Raw genomic sequence first — 20,490 nt, forward strand, 5'->3', positions numbered from 1 at the left:
GTCTTGGGCTGGCGGTTCTTGCTGATCTTCTGGGGGAGGGGCCTGTTGCCGTGGTTCCCAAATGTCTTTGCCGGAGGCGCAATTGCCCCGCCCTTGCCGGGTCTGGACTGAGGAAGCTGCTCGGGTTTGCTCTCGGGAGCTTTTGTTCCCTGCAAGCTCTCGGTACAGCTTTGGAGGACGAGAGTGAAAATGGCGACCTCCCAATCTCCGCCCGGGAGGAGCCAAGAACTCAGGGCCCCGCTCCTCAGTGCGCCCCCAGAGAAAAGCAGTCACTCCTGTCTCCCCGGTCTCCGGCCCCACTCCGTGCTCACCCGGCCTGTGACCGAGCGTTTCTATCTCTGGCACCCGACCCCGTGTGGAGTCTCCAAACCCAGCAGATCCCTGCGGTGTGCTCCCGCGCCGCTCCTCCCGGGGAAGGAAGGGGAGTCTCCCCAGATCTGCCGCTTGTTGGGTCCCTGCTGGAGGAGCAGTGGCCCGACTGGGCCGCAGATCACGGTTTATGGCAACCCCGAGCTGAGAGCCCGCGCCTCGGCTCCGTCTCTGCAGCCGGCTTCCCCGCTCCGATACCTGGGAGCTCTGCTGCACTCAGGCACCCCTGGTCTGTGACCCCGAGGGTCCTGAGACCACACTGTCCCACGAGGGTTCCACCCCCCGCTTAGCCACTGGAGCGACATTTCTCAGCGGAGCCGGCTTCTAAAAGTTCCGATTTTGTGCTCCGTGGCTCTATCACTTGCCGGTAGTGGCCGACGGAGGCCCCCTCCCCCGCCATCTATCCTCCCGAATATCGCCTCGGACTCACTTCTCCGCACGTCCTATCTTCCAGTAAGTGGTCGCTTCTCTGTTCAGAGAGTTGTTGCTACTCTCTTCTTCGGTCTCCTGTTGAGTTCGTAGGTGTTCAGAATGGTTTGATCCCTATTCAGCTGAATTCCTGAGACCAGACGAAATCCAGGTCTCCTACTCCTCCGCCATCTTGCTCCACCCCCCTGTTCTGGCCCAAAACTGTAGCTTTTATTGTAGTTTTAAATTTGGATTTAAGTACAACTAAGCATCTTATGTTAGGCTACCTTAATCATCCATTTGCATTTGGGTCTATTTCTGGACCCTATTCCATTCCATTGATCTTACCATATTAGTTCCTTCCCTCCCTTCTGCTTTCAGGATTATCTTGGGTGTTGGTGCTTTTATAATTTTCTACAAGAACTAAGAGTCAGCTAGTCCAGTTCTAAAAAAAAAAAAAATACAATAGTTAATCTTACTGGGACTGAGTTAATTTAATAGATTTTAAAGGGAAATGACACCATCAAGTTTCTAACCCAGGACTGTAATATGCTTTTCATTTAACCAAGGCTTCTTTTCTATTCCTAAAGGAGGATTTTGAAAGTTTCTTCATACAGGACTTGCACACTTCTTTTTAATTTTATTCCAAGTCTTTTGGTCATTTTATACGAGGGTTTTTTTTTTATTAGATCCTACTGCTTATTGATTTCTGAGTATCAGTTCTGTACTAAGCCCTTACTGAATATACCTATTATTTTTAATAGTCTTCCAATTCTTTTAAATTTTCCACGTGTATAACCAAATTATCTGCCAACAGTGATGTTATTTCCTTGCTTTCTAATTATTATACCTCCACATCTTCTAAAAGACTTCCAGAAAAGTTAGAAAAGTCCAGAAGCCTTCTTTAAAAAGCTAGACACTGAAGTGCACATCCCTGTCTTGTTTCTGACATTAATAGGAATATCCCTAGTATTTCCCAATCAACAACTTATTGTAGGGTAGAGTAGTTGTATTTAATCAAGTTTTAAAAATATCCATCTGTTCCTGTGGTAATAGGTTTGTTTTTAATGAAGCATGGATTTCAATTTATATTGAAATGCCCCTTTACCATCTATGAAGATGCTTTTTCTCCTCATATAAACCAATATGGTGAATTATATTACTTCCTAATAATGAAACTTCCTTGCCCTTTTAAATTTCACTTAGATGAGTGATGCTTGATTCTTTGCCGATTTTCCCACCAATATTCACAAGCAAGATGAAATTATTTCATTTGTGCATCATTGGACTTGGATATTTTTATATACTCAAATTTTAAAACATAAAAGCTTTATCTGGATCCTATAAAAATTTATAGTGCATTGAAATTAGAATCCACTTTGAAATTTAATGCACTTAAGTGATATGTGCGGGTGGTAGTGGTAGGGGTTAATTCCTCTATGAACTATTTCATCTAGGATACTTAACCCATTTAGGTTTTCTGTATCTTCTGGAATCTGCCATATATTTTTCTTTAAAATTAACCACTTTATTTTGCTTTTTAAATGTAATGGCATGGAATTGGACGTAATTGTCTCCCCCCCTTTTGTTTTTGTTAGGGTATTAATGATTCTTGTATTTGTTTCTTAATTGGCTTATCTAGTTTCTTTTTGTACACACACACAAAATCACTATTCAGGCTTACTCTGTATCTTCATTTTTTTTTATTGCATTAATTTATTTCCTGTCAACTCCTTCATACTACTTAAATTTCTTCCATTGCTCTAAGAACAATGTTTAACACATTTGACTATTTTTGGACTGGAGTCCCTTGAAAGAATAAGTGAGGAACATAGTAAGTTATGAAAACTCGGAATTTGGCTATGAAATGGATAGAGAAGCGCGTACTTAGAGGGGAACATTAGGTCTAGTGATACTGTACACTTGGAATTCTTTTTAGGTGGGTAGAGTTCATCTTTTTGCAACAGGAAGCAGATGGCATGGACTGTCCAAAATATGTATGCGGTCACTGTTAATGGCCCACTTGAGGTATGTGGTCATAAATAAAAAATGAGTCCAGTTAGCACAGCTGTTTTCCTTTGGTAACATTCTACAGCTTGGGTATAAATAAGACAGGCACAGTAGGAGACTCAGGCTTGTCTTGGGTCGGGGTTCTGTCAAGTAGGTTTAAAAAAAAGAACGTGCATTTATGAAATTCTGCCTAAAATCCCGTGGGGTTCATCAACATGTAGTAGATGCAGTTTTTGTAAGATAATCCAAGACCATAATACAAAACAGTATGAAGCAGGGAAATGGGTTTCTTAAATGCTCCTCAGAATTTGATACTTGTGTATCAGTAACCAACCGCTGAAGCTTTGCTAGGCAGGATAAGAAAAGCTATTTCTCACCTCCTTGTACTAGCAGTAATTTCTTGTTGGCCTTTGGGGATGGGACCCTATTCGCCTCTATTTTTCTCCTGTTAGGAGGTATATGAGAATCTCTCAGGGATGCAAGTGTAGTGGATTTCTTTATTTAAGTTTACAAAATACATGCTTATAGAAAATTAAAACATTATAGAAATATATAAAGCCAATCATGAAAGTTCTCCCGCAATTTTACTCCCTCACAAAGCCACTGGTAACTATGTGGTATTACTATTCCATTATTTTTTATAGCATTAACAAGTTATTCTACAAAAAATGCTTCCACTTTTTTTTTTTTTACCTAAGAGTAAAGTTTGGACGTCGTATAAGTCCAGACATTTCTCACTCTTAATGGATAGAAATAAATTGCATGAAGGTACCATAATCTATTAAACCATCCCTTATTGATAGGACATCTGAGCCAGTTTTAATAATTAAAGAACAAAGGTGCAGTAAACTTGCTTGTGTACATTTGTCAGATTATTCCTATTAGGCAGTTTCCTAATCTTTTTAATGAAGAATTAGCCAAATTCAATATATTCTGAAAAAACCCTCTCCTAAAGGTTATAAACTTACACTCCCACCTTCAGCATGCAAGATGGGATACTGGTATACTTCAGAAATGCTTATTCAAAATTATGGCGCAATTTTTTTATTTTGAAAAAAAATCTGTATCAATTGTTCTTGTGTGTTTTCTAACTACAGAAAGTGAAGGTGGACACATTTTCTTGACTGATGGGGTATCAGGATCCTAAGAGCAGGGTTTCAAAAACTCGTATTTACCACAAGGAATAGGTATCAGCAACTTAAATAACACTGTTCCAGAAACACTTTTCCTGCAGCCCTTGCTTGCCATAGCTGCAAATACCTCCACTGGTATCTCATTAATCCCTCCAGGTTTTGATACCTCTATTGGTATCCTACTGCTTGGGGAATAAATCCAAACTCCAAATGAGCTTTCTCCACCACCAACCAGCTGTACTCATCACTCAACCGCAGCAGACAATTCTTTGCTCCTAGAACACATCCCAATTTCACAGGTCTGGTTTCATTCACTGTTATGCCTCATCCTAGGTATCGATACCAGTTTCCCTCTCTGCCCTCTCAAGGCTCAGCTCAAATACCCCGGACTCTATGAAGTCTTCCACAGCGCTCTCTGGAAAAAAGCAATAGTCTTTTCCTCTGTGCTACTCTGGCTATTTGCCTTCATTTCTATTACAGCATTCCTATAATAAGCTACTAGGGTCTTGGAGGACATACATCTTATACTTGGCTATCTCCTGAACAGTATCCAGTGCAGAACTTTGTAGAACATGCACTCAAAAACTGTTTGTGGAATAAACATACATAAGTAAGACTTCAAATCCTTTAATCCGCAATTATGAGTCACAGATACTAGTTCTTAAAGGACTAAAACAAAAACAAAACCCCCCCCAAAATGCAACTGCTCCCCTTGAAACAAGTCCTTATTATAGTATGCAGTTTTGTAAGCGTTTTTTAAAAAGGTGTCTTTTAATAAAACTGTCAATTCTATCTTTAGAATAGTCATGTTCAACAAACCTACATATGCTTGATATCTGCATCTTACTTCCTAGGATCTCTATTTATTTTGGAAATAATAACACGAAGGGGCAGTTTATTGTAAAGTATGAAGCAGGAATCATTTAAGCATGTGAGTTTCTGCTTTATATTCCTAGCCAGAGTACAAAATGACTGGATATCATCAACACCAAGCTTTTTTTAAAAAAAAAAAAGGGAGCCACCATGAAGATAATGCCATATTAAAATCTCTTTCTCTTGATAATTTCTGGCTTCCAGCTGACTGGATGAGTTTCTTCTGTCTGGAAATAGAAAAATTAAAGAAGTTAAAACAAAGTATTATTAATTTGCTTTATATTAACAACTCTCTTCCTAACAAAAATACGGCATCTATTCTAAATTATATTGGTTGGCATTACATATTTAGCAGTTCTTTAACAATTTTAGGAATAGTTGACAAACTCTTGACATCATCTGAACCTAATAAAGGATGAATGGGTTCACTACAAATTCAGTTCATGGTTTTTCAGCTCTAATAAAATTGCTATTTAGGTATTCTAGTAATACCAAAGCTTATGATTTTAAAGTTAATTTGCATAGCAATTTATTTGTTTGTGGTTATTCTTGATGTAAGATTTTCCCAATAATTATAGTAAGGCTAAAATTAAAAGTCTGTGGATTCGCTGGCATCAATGAAACCAATACAGAAATCTATGAGCAGACATTACTCGAGATGACAAATACTTTAATACTATAAAGATTATTTTCCCTTCTGATAATTTTTTTAAATTTTTTTTATGTTATGTTAATCACCATACATCATTAGTTTTTCATGTAGTGTTCCATGATTCATTGTTTGTGTATAACACCCAGTGCTCCATTCAATACGTGCCCTCTTTAATACCCATCACCAGGCTAACCCATCCCTCCACCCCCCTCCCCTCTAGAACCCTCAGTTTGTTTCTCAGACTCCAATTTCCCCCCTTCATTTTTCCCTTCCTGTTATTTTTTTTTAACATATAATGTATTATTTGTTTCAGAGGTACAGATCTGTGATTCAACAGTCTTACACAATTCACAGCGCTCACCATAGCACATACCCTCCCCAATGTCTATCATCCAGTCACCCCATCCCTCCCACCCCCCACCACTCCCAACAACCCTCAGTTTTTTTCCTGAGATTAAGAATTACTTTAAAACGAGAAAGCACTTGCAAAACTGGTATGGTTGATTTATTTTACTTGAAAATGTATGTGAAATAGAAAACTTACCGCTGTATCATCCTCTTTATACACTTTAATGGTTTTATCAGCTTCAGCTGTTAGTAACCGACTTTCAGACTGATCAAAAGCACAAGCAAATATTCCTGATTCACTGTCCAAAGATCCAGGCTGCACAGCTGCATGAACTCTCTGGAAATTGTAGCCAGTTCTCCAGTCCCAAAGATGCATAGTGCCATTATCAGCTTAAAGGAAAAAATCTAATTAAACGTGGTAGCCTTTCAAAAACAATTCAGCTTGGCAAACATTTAAGCACCATCCATGAGTCAAGCACCGTGACCATAAAGACTAAAGTTAGATGACACAGGCACTCAAGCTTCTCTTAGTGTTGGTTTGTCTACTTTCATTTGTGTCTAATTCAGAATTTATTATACAGCTCAAAAAGCACCACAAAATGCGATCTAGTTCTGGAATACACAACCAAAATTTAGGTAATTCTCAGCATGAATACATTAGATTTATCATGTGGGAACTCAAAGAAGACTAAACCATGAAATATGCTACATGTATTACAAACATGCATGAACACACATAGGAACAACCAAATACACATTAATCAGGCAAGTTGTGCGGTAATACTTAGGTGGGATGGCTTAGAAATTTTACAAATGTTCACTCATTTACAAAAAGAAAAAAATGACTAAAACACATTTATTATTCAAATGTTGTTTTACCTCCAGAAACAAGCACTCCATCAGAATTCACTGTCAACGTGTTAATAATAGCATTATGACCAGAAAGATTTTGAATAAAACTTCCATCAGGGAATTTCCACTGTTTTATATTATCTGGAGAGCCAGATGCAAATGTGTAACTGAAATAAGACGAAAAAGAATTCGTGATTAAGTAAACCAAGCTAAATAAAATGGTGAATTCAAAAAAGCTTTTTATGGTTGTATTCTACATGTGTACTTATGGATCTATAGAGATGCAGCAAAATATTATTGTCGTACCAAGAGGTAAAAACACAAAGACATTTGTTCCAAGTCAAATCAGATCTTCAGATTATTTTAAATGTATTTTAAGTCCAAGATTAATGTTTCTCATTTCCCCAATGCTCTCTACTAAGCTAAAGCCACAAATGTACAAGCCCCTAAATTCACATTAAGGACAAGGGGTTATGAAACTATTCTGGACAGAGAGAGAGAGAGGGAGAAAAGGGAAGAAACAGAGGGCAAGAGGAAGAGAGAGAAAAAGGAAGTAAACAAGGGGCATCTGGGTGGTTCAGTCGGTTAAGCGTCTGCCTTCGGCTCAGGTCATGATCCCAGGGTCCTGGGATCGAACCCTGCATCGGGCTCCCTGCTCAGCGGGAAGCCTGCTTCTCCCTCTGCCACTCCCCCTGCTTGTGTTCCCTCTCTCTCTCTCGCTGTGTCTCTGACAAATAAGTAAGTAAAATCTTTAAAAAAAAAAAAAGTGAACGAGAGGAACAAAGGGAGTGAGGAAGACAGAAAAATGGAGGAAGAAGGAAATAATGGATAAGGGGGAGAGGGAGGACAGAAAAAAATATCAATGTGACCAGAAAAGGGTCAGGGTGATGTGATTTAAACAACAGGTTGTGATCTTACGCTCCACTTCTATGGACACCCTGATTATAATGTTCAGGATTCCTACTACTTTTTTTTCTATGTATACTAACTTCCTCTTTAAGAGTTAAACTATTCTATGTAGATCTCAGTATCCAAAAGCATTTCTGTCAAACACTAAATCCATCTTCTATTAGCCTCTACTTTGATACGCAGCTCTTAGCCATATTGTCTCATCTGACACCATCATTTTTCACCTTGTGGAAAATTTTCCTCATCATATGTAGGTCATGAAGCAAAATACTACATAGGAAAAAAAATGAAAGAAATATATGTTTGTAAGTGGCACAGGCCTGGAAATGACAATGGCTAAACGACTACCAAAGTAGCACTGTTAGTATTTCCATACTTATTCTAAAAATGGAAGAAAAAAGAGAAGCTAATTAATACACTTACTGCCTTGGATGTAAAACCACAGCCCTGACTGATTTTTTGTGATTTGTTAATGTGACTCTTGTTTTTCCAGCCACCAAGTCCCATAATCGTATTGTAGTATCATGGCTTCCTATAATGAAAACACACATCCACAAAATGCAGATCAGGAAAAATAATGCAAAAATCAAACATAAAAATATATGAATCAGTCTTCCATAGACACATACATACTAAATGAAAGTCATACTAACTCCTGGCTCATTACTTTACAGCTCCAAACTTTTAGGTTGGTTTTAAATTTAATGCTAAAAAAATGTAGTAAATGCTTGAAGTACTATCAACTGAACAGCTAGAATAAGTGCGTTTAACAAATACAGCAAATACATGATGTTACCCCTCATGGAGCGGAAGGAAAAACACAAACGATTTTTAATTAACAAAATGCATCAAATGAAGAAATTATTTTCTACTCGTAAGGTCTATTATTAATCTTAACGTTAGCAAAACAAGACTCAAACCAGCTCTAAAGATTATTGGTCTCTGGGTATTTTGTCTTTTGGCTTCAGTTTCCTAGACAGTAATTCTGTTACTATGAAACAATGTCTGAATCTATCTAACAGCACCATTTTCTAGTCAGACATTACATGATATTGGGTATGACATATTCTGTGATACATAAAGAGTACGAGATAAAAACAATCAAATGAAATGTTACCATAGTAAATTTCAAATGCACACAGAAACAATGTACCTCTGCAACAAAGCAAGAGTCACTGGTGAATATGAAAAGTGTATGTTATGATTTTACATAATGCATTCTGATCAAATACACTGTAAACTTAGAAAGTATCAATCATACCAGTAATAATCTGTGGTTCTGCAGCTTGACACCTCACCGTAGCAACTGCATTTGTATGGCCGGATAACGTATGTACACTGGCTTTAGTTCTCACATCCCAAATCTATAAAAACACAAGGGACATACTGTCAGGGACAACAGGTATTCATATCTCAGGCAGGTAACTAGACCAATTCAAAGCTGCGAATTTACCAGACAACTGTGCCTGAATAGAATGAAAAATCGTTTCAAAGAAAGATAATGACCTGTAAGCTGGATGGGCAATATAGATAGGCAGCTAACAGGAAAAAAAAACCCTAAAAGATCAGGGTGCTGAAAGCATAAGAATGGGTATAATGAGACTACTAAAGGAAACAGCTAATGGAAACTGTTGCAGTGATGGAATGGAACTTGTGAGTGTCCCATTTCAGAGGCAGGATATTCCCAATAATAAACATGATGAGGCCACAGAACTGAAAATGAAGGTGGAAAAACATAGGAGTCAAGAAACTGAGGGATAGGGCTACTGCTGGTCAAGGCAACTATCTTGAATTCTCTAACAAATAACATATGACTCCATGATCAAATACGCATAGTGTAAGATGCAATATATTTACAAAGAAACACAAAGTTCTATTCCATTTACCCGTGCAGTTGAATCCCGACTACAGGTTACCAGCACATCAATTGTTGGGTGCAAATCCAAACCATACACTGCACTTAGATGTCCATGATAGTGCCTTATAACCTAAAAATAAAGCAGAAAAGTTAAAATCTCTATAATTATAAAGGAAAATGGTGGTTCATAATGTTTCAAACCCTTAACTCCAAGCTTACCTTATTATATTCAAGATCCCAGCATTTGACTTGTTTGTCTTCTCCACAGGAGAACAGGTAAGGGCTCCGCGTGCTTACTATCACACCACGCACTGTACTAATGTGCCCGGTTAATGACAGTTTTAATTTGCCACTAGCCAAGTCCCAGATCTGCAATCAAAGATTATTTAATTTTTCTTCTTAATTATCCCAAAGCAAATATTTAGATTCTGAACGTTAAAATTAAATATTCAAAAATTGAAAGTTATAAACATATAAAACTTTAAAAATGCGCAAAATAATCTCCCACCAATTTCCTCCCTTGTTAAGCAGGGGAAAATAGAATTAAAAAGCACGTTCAAACTGGGAAAATATTTGCAGTAAGTGACAAAATCTTAACATATAAAAGGATATCACAGATAAAGTATGAATACTATATTAACTTAGGCAAGAATGGCAACTTAGGAAAAAAACAAAAAAACAAAACCCTACAGAAACAACCTAAATGTCCATCAAAGGATGAATGGATACAAAAAAATGTGGTGTCTATATATATCTATGTACACACACACGGACTATCATTCAGCCATGAAAAAGAATGGAATCTTGCCATTTACAACAATATGGGTGAACCTCAAGTGCATTATATGCTGTGGGAAGTAAGTCAGACCAAGAAAGACACATACTATGTGATTTCACTGATAAGTGAACTCTAAAAACAAATAAACAAAAAAACCCAAGCTCACAGATACAGAGAACAGATCAATGGTTGCCAGAGGTGGGGGTGGGGAGTGGGTGAAATGGGTAAAGAGTCAAAGATGCAAACTTCCAGTTACAAAATAAGTCAGTCGTGGGGATATAATGTTCAGCATGGCAATTATAGTTAATAATACTGCACTGCATATCTAAAAGTTGTTGAGAGTAGATCTTAAAATTCTCACTATAAGGAAAAAAATTCTGTAACTATGTATGGTGACATGGTAACTAGATTTGTTGTGGTGATTTCACAACATATACAAATATTGTATCATTATGCTGTACACCTAAAACTAATATAATACTGTATACAATTATACCTCAATAAAAAAATATATACATGTTGAAAAAACCTAAGAACAGCTTTATTAGGTATCAAAAAGTTCAACCCCACTAGAAATTTTTTATCGACAGTTTTTAAAAGATTAGATAACCATTTCCACTTAACACGTTAGTAGATATTTTGAAAGATACACAATCAGTGTGTTGAAAAGGATCCTCTCATACACTGCAAATTATCAATTCACCCATTTTGGAAAATAATTTGTACTTTGGGTGTGAACTTCAAAAATGTTTGACCCATTAATTCCATTTCTGGGAATCTGTCATAACAAAATAATTTAAAATACAGCAAAAAGCTTTAAGCACAAAATTACAGCATTGTGATAGTGAAAATCAAGAAACTAAAAACTTCGATGTATAACGACAGGAAGATTACAGAATATCTAAATGATGTATCATGAAACCATTTTTAAAAAGTTCATTTTTTCACAAAAATATGCCTCTGATATATTAAGTGGAAAAAAAGCAGAGTACAAAATCACGTATCAATCATGATTTTTTATTTATGTATTTTTTTAATATTTGAGAGAGTGTGTGCGCACAGGGGAGGGGTGGTGGAGCAAAGGGAGGAGAGAGTCTCAAGCAGATTCGTGCTGACTAAGGAGCCTGATGTAGGGCCTGATCTCACAATCCTGAGATTGGGAACTAAGCTGAAACCAAGAGTTGGTTGCTTAGCTGACTGAGTCACCCAGGCGCCCCATCATGATTTTTTTAAAGATACACATTTAATCACACAGGAAAAAAGCTCAGATGGAAATGTAATGACATACGCACAGAAATAAATACTAAAAAAAATTCATTCAAATTATCTGAGTGTTGGATTCTGTATGGGTTTGTTTTCTTTTATACTTCTCTATATTTTCCACATTTTTTAATATATAAGCATGCTTGAATTCTGCAATCAGAGGAGAAAAAAACTTAAATATCAAGGAATCAGTGGTAGGTAGTCAGTATGTACTGTTTGGAAAAACCTGTTATTTAAATACCACTTTCCAAACATATTTATTTGGAACACCGAACTGATAAAGAAAGTAAGTTTTACTCCATATTCAGGTCTAAGAAATCAGAGGAACTCCAACAGCAACTCCCACCTAGGAAAATAAGATTAAATTTATGTAGCAAATAAAAAGTCGTAAATTTTTTTTCTTCCTCCTTCCTATTACCTTTATAGTTCTGTCAGCAGATCCAGTTACAAACCACTGATTTCCAGGTTCTACAGCAATACAGCGAACCCAGCCAAGATGCCCACTGATCACCTGTATAAAACAAAAGGTAGAATGGGTAGATTCAACACATAAGTTAGAGTTTATTCAATTTCAATTTATGACACAGAAGTCAAGTTTGAATAGCCCCTCCTCATATCTTCAAATTAATTTATAAAATTATTTGACAATTAGGTTTTAGATTATAAATACTACCTTCAATCAGTAAATAGATACACACAAACTATGACATAGCTATACAATGGACTATTACTCAGCAATAAAGAGGAATATATTAATACATGCAACAACTTGGAGGACTCTCAAAGGCATTAAGCTGAAGGAAGTCAGTCTCAAAAGGTACATACTGTGTAATCCCATTATATAACAAATTGAAAAAAACACAACTATAGTATGGAAAACAGGTGAACAGTTGCCAGGGGTACGGAAAAGTATGACTACAAAATAATAGCACAGGAGTGTTTTTTGAGTTGATGGAACTTCTATATACTGATTGTGGCAGTGATTACCCGAAGTTATACATCTATTAAAATTTATTAGGTCTGTACACCAAAAGAAAGTCTATTTTAGTGTATAACTAGAGAACTAAAATTCAATGTGTATATTAAATTATGTGTAGCTATGTTTTCCCTACCATATACATTTCATTTTAGATCTGGTACATTTTGAATGATTTTAATTTAATACAATTGAAAAGATAATCAATAGGGCCAAAGAAATATCATTACATGTTGTTCTTCCTCCTGGCCTTCATATTAAGTACTTCAAACACTCAGAAAATTTATTTCATCTGTTCTCCATGTCTTAATAGCTTTCTGTCAACATTTTATACTGTATTCTATAGTATGTATATATGTAGTATGGTAGTATACTATAATATGGTATAATAGTATATATATATGTATACAGTGTGTGTGTGTGTGTGTATATATATATGTATATATATATGCATATATGTACATGGTTTTTACTTAAAGAAGTCTCCTTCCTAAGATGTCTTTTAAGATTGTGCCTAAAACCTTCCCCCATCCCATCTCAGATCGGTTCTCATGTTCACTCCTTTTCTTCCTTATTCTGTTCCTGAGCTCTTGGTAAGTGGAAAGCAATCATCATTCATGCCGTGGAGTAACATACAGATTCACTCACCCTGTAGAGTTTCCATGGTGGGTGCCACTGGGGTTTTGGCATTGTAGGGGCTTTTTTAGCCATCAGTGCAGAGTTCTTGGCATTGCCAGCCTCCATAACGGCCTAGATAGAGAACAGATTACATTATCATTAAAGACATATCTAACATGTCATGTTCATTCAAAAAAGAAAAATTCAAAAAGGGGATTTATAAGTTTTTTTCCCTTAATTGAAGAGGAAAAGCCAAAATAGTTGCATAAATAGAAAATGATGTCATAACTGAGACTTCTAATCAGAACTGTATTTTCCGTATGTTAATTTTAATTTTAAAAATCAGTTAAAAAAATCTCAGAGGCAGAATATTAAAGTTAAGAGCAGATATCACTGTGTGTGGGTTCATGAACACTGCTCTGCTAATTAATAGCTAACTGGCTTTAGGCAAAAATTATATAACCTCTGTGCCCGCTTTGTAAAATGGAAAGAACAGTGCCTATCTCAGACAGTTACTGTGAAAATAGTGTTACTACTCTGTAGATGCTCTGTGTAAGCTCCTATTATTATTTGAGTAATTGTAATTGGATTAATGTCATTGCCTTTCATTGTTGTATTTTAACATTATCGACTTAATAGCAAAAAGAGAAACTCTCTTCCAAAAAATATTTAATATTTTATTTTTTAAATTTAAATTCAATTCATTAACATATAGTTTATTATTAGTTTCAGAGGTAGAGTTCAGTGATTCATCAGTCTTATATAACACCCAGTGCTCATTACATCACGTGCCCTCCTTAATGCCCATCACCCAGTGACCCCATCCCCCCACCCCCCTCCCACAACCCTGTTTGTTTCCTAGAGTTAAGAGTCTCTTATGGTTTGCCTCCCTCTCTGATTGCATTTTTTTATTTTTCCCTCCCTTCCCCTATGCTCCTATTTCTTAAATTCCACACATGAGTGAAATCAGAGGATAACTGTCTTTGTCTGACTTATTTCGCTCAGCATGATACGCTCTCGTTCCATCCACGTCATTGCAAATGGCAAGGTATCATTTTTTTGATGGCTGAGTAATATTCTATTGTATTTATACCATTCTTCTTTATCCATTCATCTGTGATGGACATCTGGGTTCTTTCCATAGTTTGGCTCTTGTGGACATTGCTGCTATCAACATTGGGATGCAGGTGCCCCTTCAGATCACTACATTTGTATCTTTCAGGTATATACCTAGTAGTGCAATTGCTGGGTCATAGGGCAGCTCTATTTTTAACTTTTTGAGGAAACTCCATACTGTTTTCCAGCTTGTATTCTCACCAACAATGTAAGAGGGTTCCCATTTCTCTACATCCTTGCCAACATCTGTTGTTTCCTGCCTGACTTGTTAATTTTAGCCATTCTGACTGGTGTGAAGTCGTATCTCATTGTGGTTTTAATTTGGATTTCCCTGATGCCAAGTGATGTTGAGAATTTTTTCATGTGTCCATTGGCCATCTGTATGTCTTCTTTGGAGAAATGTCCACTCATGTCTTCTGCCCTTCTCTTGACTGGATTATTTGTTTTTTGGGTGTTGACTTGATAAGTTCTTTATAAGATTTTGGATTCTAGCCTTTTATCTGATAAACTTCCATAAATATCTTCTCCCGTTCTGTAGATTGTCTTTTTGGTTTTGTCAACTGTTTCCTTTGCTGTGAAAACCCTTTTTATCTTAATGAAATCCCAACAGCTCATTTTTGCCTTAGTTTTCCTCGCCTTTGGAGAAGTTTAAGGACTATTTTAAAAGGTATTCCAGCCGATATACCACCTACTATGGTGAGCATCCATCCATCCACCCCAAAAATACTTAAGTCCGTAAGTTCCTACCATCAAGAAGCTTATATTACCTCCTCCTTAGGAGACAGAAAACCTGGGCAGAGATCTATGAATGAAGGCAAAAGAAGAAATGTGGTGGGAAGACCACAAATTCATTCATTTAGCCTGCAGTTACTCAAGTGACAGCATGATAAAAAAACTAGATATTTTCAGTTATTCTTTTTGTAATTACTTTCACCAGTAACATTAGCTGCCATTTACTTACAAATAGATAAACTTCCCTATTTCTAAATGTTCATTTATAAGATACTACTTCTACAACCTGTGAATATTACATTACTAACAGCACTCAACTCAAACTGTGTAAACCAACTTAGAGTTTAAAAAAAGAGATTTTCGTATCTAACACATACTAATACAAGTTTCACGATAGCATTCCTTGTATTTTTAATAGTGGACAATAAGAGCAACATCACACTACCTATATCAAAATAAGTATTAGATACAATGTGCAACAGACACAGAATTTAGAATTTTAAATTCTAAAAATATGCAAAATCACTAGCAACTTAAATTTTAGGGCTATTAAATATTAACTGGCTCAGTCAGCTGCTATTTACTTTAATGACAAGCAAGGAAATTTTTCATTTATTTAACATTTAACCTCAGACTCTTGGGATAAAGGGAAATAAGGCAACGAGCTCCTAAAGATGGAAACCTGCAGCACGAACTGACACAGAGAAACTTACTGAAGTCATCCCTGCAGGCTGTGAACGGTCAGAAGCCCCTGGATGTCGGTATTCACCTCCAGTAGGTGCACTACGATTTGCATCAACCCTGAGGCAAAGGAAGTATCACATTCTAAGTAATTGCCTGCAGTCATGTGTTGTGCAGAACCAACTCTTTAAATTTTTGTAAGCAATGATAAAGGAAAATGTCACATAACACATAATATAAAGAAATCTTAAAAATGAGAAAAAAATGTAAACAACCAATTATGCTTTCAAAATCTCTGTAATTATAAGCATAATACTTCATACCTGGTCTGAGAAGAAGGTAATGCCACAGCTAAGGACTGTGCGGCTGATTCACTTGGCATTCTCTGGATCTTAGTATCTGCTGTCAAAGCAACCCCTGTTTAAAAAAATAAATAAATCAATTCCTTCTAGTAGCTATCTTTGATTTCATTTACATGGGTTTAAAATAAAATACTAGAAGAAAACATGTGATTATCTCCAGAAGGTAATATTACAAAAACTTCTTTTATGTTTTGTCTTTTATTTCTAACTTTTTTATAATAAATATAACTTAAAACCACATAACTCAAATTTGACTTAATCACAAGTAGCTTGGTATTAACATACCCAAGATAGTAAATTTCTATTATCTTGGAACATTACTGTAAGCAGTTCCCAAATGTTTTCAAGAATGAATGTAAATTACTAAGCAAAAAGCACCAATTTACCCGTACTTTCAATATGGTAAATTCCATCTTCTAAAATTACTAGAACCTAGATATACTAAGATTTTTGTCCTCCACCCCATTATACTAGCCACTCCATTTATGTGCCAACTGTCTACACACACAGACATCTAGTAGACATTTCTATCATTTATACCTGCTTCTATACTAACACTTCTATCGCTTTTGTAAGTTTAGTGATAACAACACGTCTGTTTAAACTTCCATATGAGCATGTTTTAGCCTGGAGCACTCTTACTGTCTTTGAATCCCTAGCATAGCACCTGAAAAAATGTAGGTTCTTAAGAATGTTTGCTGAATGAATGCGTATGAAACTGAGTATTAATTATCATCTAAAAAGCTACACCTGGATGCCTGGCTATTGAGCTTGTCTTGCATTTTACAGGCAATTAGAATCATATCATTGGTTCATTCACGGAAACGTCTGTAAGATATTTTCAGTATGTAATAGCTCACTTACCAGGTCCTGGTGGATATGGATGTGTACCCGTCACCAAATATTCAACTTCTTGTCCTTAAAAAAGGAAGAGGAATCATCATCATCATCAATGGCAAATTTATCATATATATATATAATATCTTTTAATGAATATTGAATTACCAACCGAATTTCCCAAATTTTCCCAACTAAACCCAAACCTCAGAACCAAGATATATTATGTTTTGACTTCTGAGGACCATGTACACAGCTATTTTCTTGACCATTTACTAATATGATGTTAAGAAAGCTGTGTAACTGTAATGGTGTGTAGAGAGATCATCCTATCAAGTAACAACCCACTCTCTGGTTTTTCTTCCAAGTAAATGATTTCTCTGTGGAATCTTAAGATTATCTTTATTCACTGCAATGTCAGTGCTTAATATCACTTTTCTGAATGACAGCCAAAATAGATAGATGGTCTTTCCATGGGTTAGAAATTTTTCCTTTAGTTTCCACTGTGACCTTCTCTATATCCTAAGAATTTCTGCCATTATTATTCTATCACTTTTTTTTTATTTCCTATAAGAAAAAATCCACCAACCAATAATCTCAACTCACACTCCAATGAGAAAATCAACACTTCCACTATAATACCGGTATAGTTGTTCAATAGGTTATGGCTCTAATCAGTCCTTTTGGGACAGGCACTAAAACATTTCATTTTTCCGTTTTTAAAATATTAAAGTCCTGGCATTTCTGATAACACATACTCACCTTGATTGGCAGGATACTGTTTATGACCATATGAATCCGATGCATTCTGAGGACATTTCTCTTTAAAATTTTCTTTCAAAGTAGGCATATGCAACACAGGACCATACTCATTACGCAGCTTGATTGCCATTTTCCGTTTGTGACTATTTAAAAATTATGAACATAAGAATGTATCTTTGAGTGCTTTAATACATTAGCCAATGGAAATATATTCATAGATAGCCAAGAAACACAAGTACTTAAAAAGCTTAGGTTTGCCTAATCATGTAGAAAAAATTCTATGAAGTTTTTAAAGTTAAATAGTATTTTAAAAAGCTCGAAACTTCCAAGTGCATTTCCACACTTTTGTTCACAATCCACCACATAGCATCCATTAAGTCTAAGTAACATTTTAGTTTGTTAACCAATAAATATAAAACCTTTCATGATAAATTATCCAGGGTCTGATTTAAAAATATATAGAAACTAATATATCCTTTTAAAAACCTCAAAGTCAATATACTTTCCTTCAAATGTGTAAATATAAAAGTATAGTAAAAGCTTCTATCATAACCCTTACTGGATGTATCTAAAAAGATTAATTAGAACTAACCAAATTACTTAATCAGTCCAATATTTTTAAAAGAAATGCACTTATATTAATTTTAAGAATAGCTCACTTTATAAATTAAATATAAATGCTTGTCTTAGGAATTAAGTAGATTTGAAAAGGGTAAAGGACAAAGAAGTAACACTGCACATAATGCAATCCCAGACTGGAGCTGGAGATGTAGAACCAAAAATATGCCACCACTCAAAAATCTTCATCATACTAACGAGAAAAGATGGGAGTAGAGGTACTGGCCAGGTACAATTTCAGCTCAGCAAGGCTCTGAGAGCAGCGGGAAGCTGAAAGCACATACAAAGTGATTGATTATAAAATATAACACCTAAAAGGGACTCTCCTAATTACTGGGTATTTATAAATGCAATTAATTAATGGGTTTTTTACTGTGAAAGACAAGGCCAAAAAAAAGTTAAATCAGCTTAAATCATGCCCAAACACCATTCATTACTGAACAGATATCCTATGTTAGTACCACTCACTAATCTTTAAAGGTCCCCCTCTCCCTGCTCTCTTCCCCCAACATTAGAAGCTTAAATATTCTAGCAACTGAAAAGGAACAATACCTACCTCTCTTCATCCAAAGGCACAGGTTTTCCATTATCAGCTACAAACATGTCATGGGTTCTCTTCAATGACCTGAACACAAGTGTGTGCACAGAATGTTTCTGTACCTCCTAGAAAGAAAGAATATAATCACATACCTAGCTACAAATTACACATACCATAACCTAAATTAAAGTCAAATTAGTTATACACTTTACATGTTTAAATATGTAAAAAGCTTTGTACCACTCACCACAGCTATTTGTAGCAAGCTAGAGAAGTCAAGTTCAGAGAAGAGGAAACTCCTCATTGGCCAGAGCCCCAGGTATACCAATTAGTCATGCCTGAGCTTAGTCATGTATTCAACAAATATTTACTGAGCTCCTACCATGTGTCTGGCAGGTACTGTGCTAGAAGCTAACAAAAGAATGATGAAAAGGCAGCCATGGTCCCAGTTCTCAAGAGAAAACAAAAATAAGCAACACATTTTGGTGATTGCTATGAAGGAAACAAGCAAGGGGCTGGGGCAGAGAAAATACTTAGGATAGTTATGAAAGATCTTTCTGAGGTGTTAGTTAAGCAGAGAGTTGGCCTTGTGCAGAAGAGAGGTAAGAACAATCCAGGCAGAGAGAAAATGCCATGTACACAGGCGTCTGGTAGCTGCAATGACGGTGGGAGCTGCAAAAGAACTGTGTATGTTCCATAGGAAGGTGGACTGTGATGCTGAGATGAGGTTCCAAGGGTAGACAAAAGTCCACACCAAGTTAAGGATTTTTTTTTTTTTAGATCACTGCAATAGTCTATCCTTTTGCTCTAATAACATCGGGCCAATAAAGGATTTTAAGCAGAAAAAAAAATGATCAACCTACATTTTTAAACAGATCAATTTTCGGGGGGGGGGAGGGGGAGTGAAACAAAAATGGAAGCAAGAACACCAGCAGGGAGCAAATGCACTTGCCCGGAGGGAAGATGATGTTGGTCTGAATTAAGGTGAAGACAGTGGATATGGACAAGAATCAAGAAATATTTCTAAGACGGACAAGGCTGGCTAACAGAACAGCTGATGCAAAACTTCAAAATGGCAGGTTTTCCTGGGCAAGAGCTGAAGGAAGGCACAAACTTAATACCAGAGAGGACTGCCAGTCTTTTAGGACACACAACCACTGACACTACTCTGCAGACGGTGAATTCCAGGGGTCCAGAAGCACTGCCTCCGGGGGCAATGCCGAGCGCAAGGGTCAAATAAGAACTGTAGAAATTCTCTCAGGCTTCTCGCCCCCGGGGGTAACCTCCAACTAGTGCTCCCATCCGGCCTCCCTCTATCCCTGAAAACCTTAAGAAGAGACTAGCCGGCCTCGGCCAGAGAGCCTCCCTTCGCAGCCTCTACCTTCCCCAAACTCCAAACACCGTCGTTCCCCCACGCCGGCCGCCAAAAACATTCCAGATGCGAACGACCCCTCAGCGCTCAAGTGCCACTTTACCTCGACCATGATGCTGCAGTGTAACTCGCCGCTCCAGGAGACAAGAAACGCTAGTCAGCAACACAGAAATCGCCGCCACAACTGTGCAGTCCCTTCCGGAATCGAGTGCCCGGGCGCCGGATGCAACGCAATCCGCGCACGCGTACTGATCGCCCGGCGGCCTTCTGGGATCGAGGGGCGGGCCTTTTCCTTCGGGGGCGTGGCCTCGGCCCTGAAGTAGGAGGCTCGTAGCACCTCTTACTCTAAGGGTCTCTTTCAGATCTCCGAGGTAGTCTTGAAATAACGTTTTCTGCCGTATGGTCAGACTTAAACAGTTTGGTTT

General features: G+C 37.0%; 1 protein-coding gene across 2 annotated transcripts; it reads right to left on the bottom strand.

Moving 5' to 3' along the window:
- Nucleotides 1-3,266: 3,266 nt before the first annotated feature.
- On the bottom strand, nt 3,267-20,281 carry PLRG1 (pleiotropic regulator 1). Of its 2 annotated transcripts, none has more exons than XM_025874345.2 (15): nt 20,169-20,281; nt 18,712-18,818; nt 17,538-17,680; nt 16,803-16,856; nt 15,900-15,993; nt 15,609-15,696; nt 13,078-13,179; nt 11,872-11,964; nt 9,632-9,781; nt 9,441-9,542; nt 8,816-8,918; nt 7,978-8,086; nt 6,673-6,812; nt 5,990-6,183; nt 3,267-5,020 (listed from the first exon to the last, which is right to left on the bottom strand). In XM_025874345.2, exons 1-15 carry the CDS (start codon nt 20,175-20,177, stop codon nt 4,961-4,963), a joined length of 1,548 nt encoding a protein of 515 aa, XP_025730130.1. In that variant the 5' UTR covers nt 20,178-20,281; the 3' UTR covers nt 3,267-4,960. The 2 variants fall into 2 exon arrangements, with proteins under 2 accessions (XP_025730130.1, XP_073748488.1); XM_073892387.1 differs by lacking the exon at nt 20,169-20,281 and adding an exon at nt 18,354-18,425 and having other exon boundaries at nt 18,712-18,776.
- Between the last annotated feature and the right edge of the window lie 209 nt (nt 20,282-20,490).

The sequence above is a fragment of the Callorhinus ursinus genome, unplaced genomic scaffold (genome assembly GCF_003265705.2).
Source record: "Callorhinus ursinus isolate GAN/ISIS: 27379988/994484 unplaced genomic scaffold, GSC_fseal_2.0 scaffold4, whole genome shotgun sequence".
Lineage (NCBI taxonomy): Eukaryota > Metazoa > Chordata > Mammalia > Carnivora > Otariidae > Callorhinus > Callorhinus ursinus.

Coding starts and splice junctions, on each gene's coding strand:
- PLRG1 (XM_025874345.2), bottom strand. Junction 15,697..15,899: donor TTACCTTCTTCTCAGACCAG/GTATGAAGTATT, acceptor CCTTTGCCTCAG/GGTTGATGCAAATCGTAGTG. Junction 9,543..9,631: donor GGGATCTTGAATATAATAAG/GTAAGCTTGGAG, acceptor CTTTATTTTTAG/GTTATAAGGCACTATCATGG.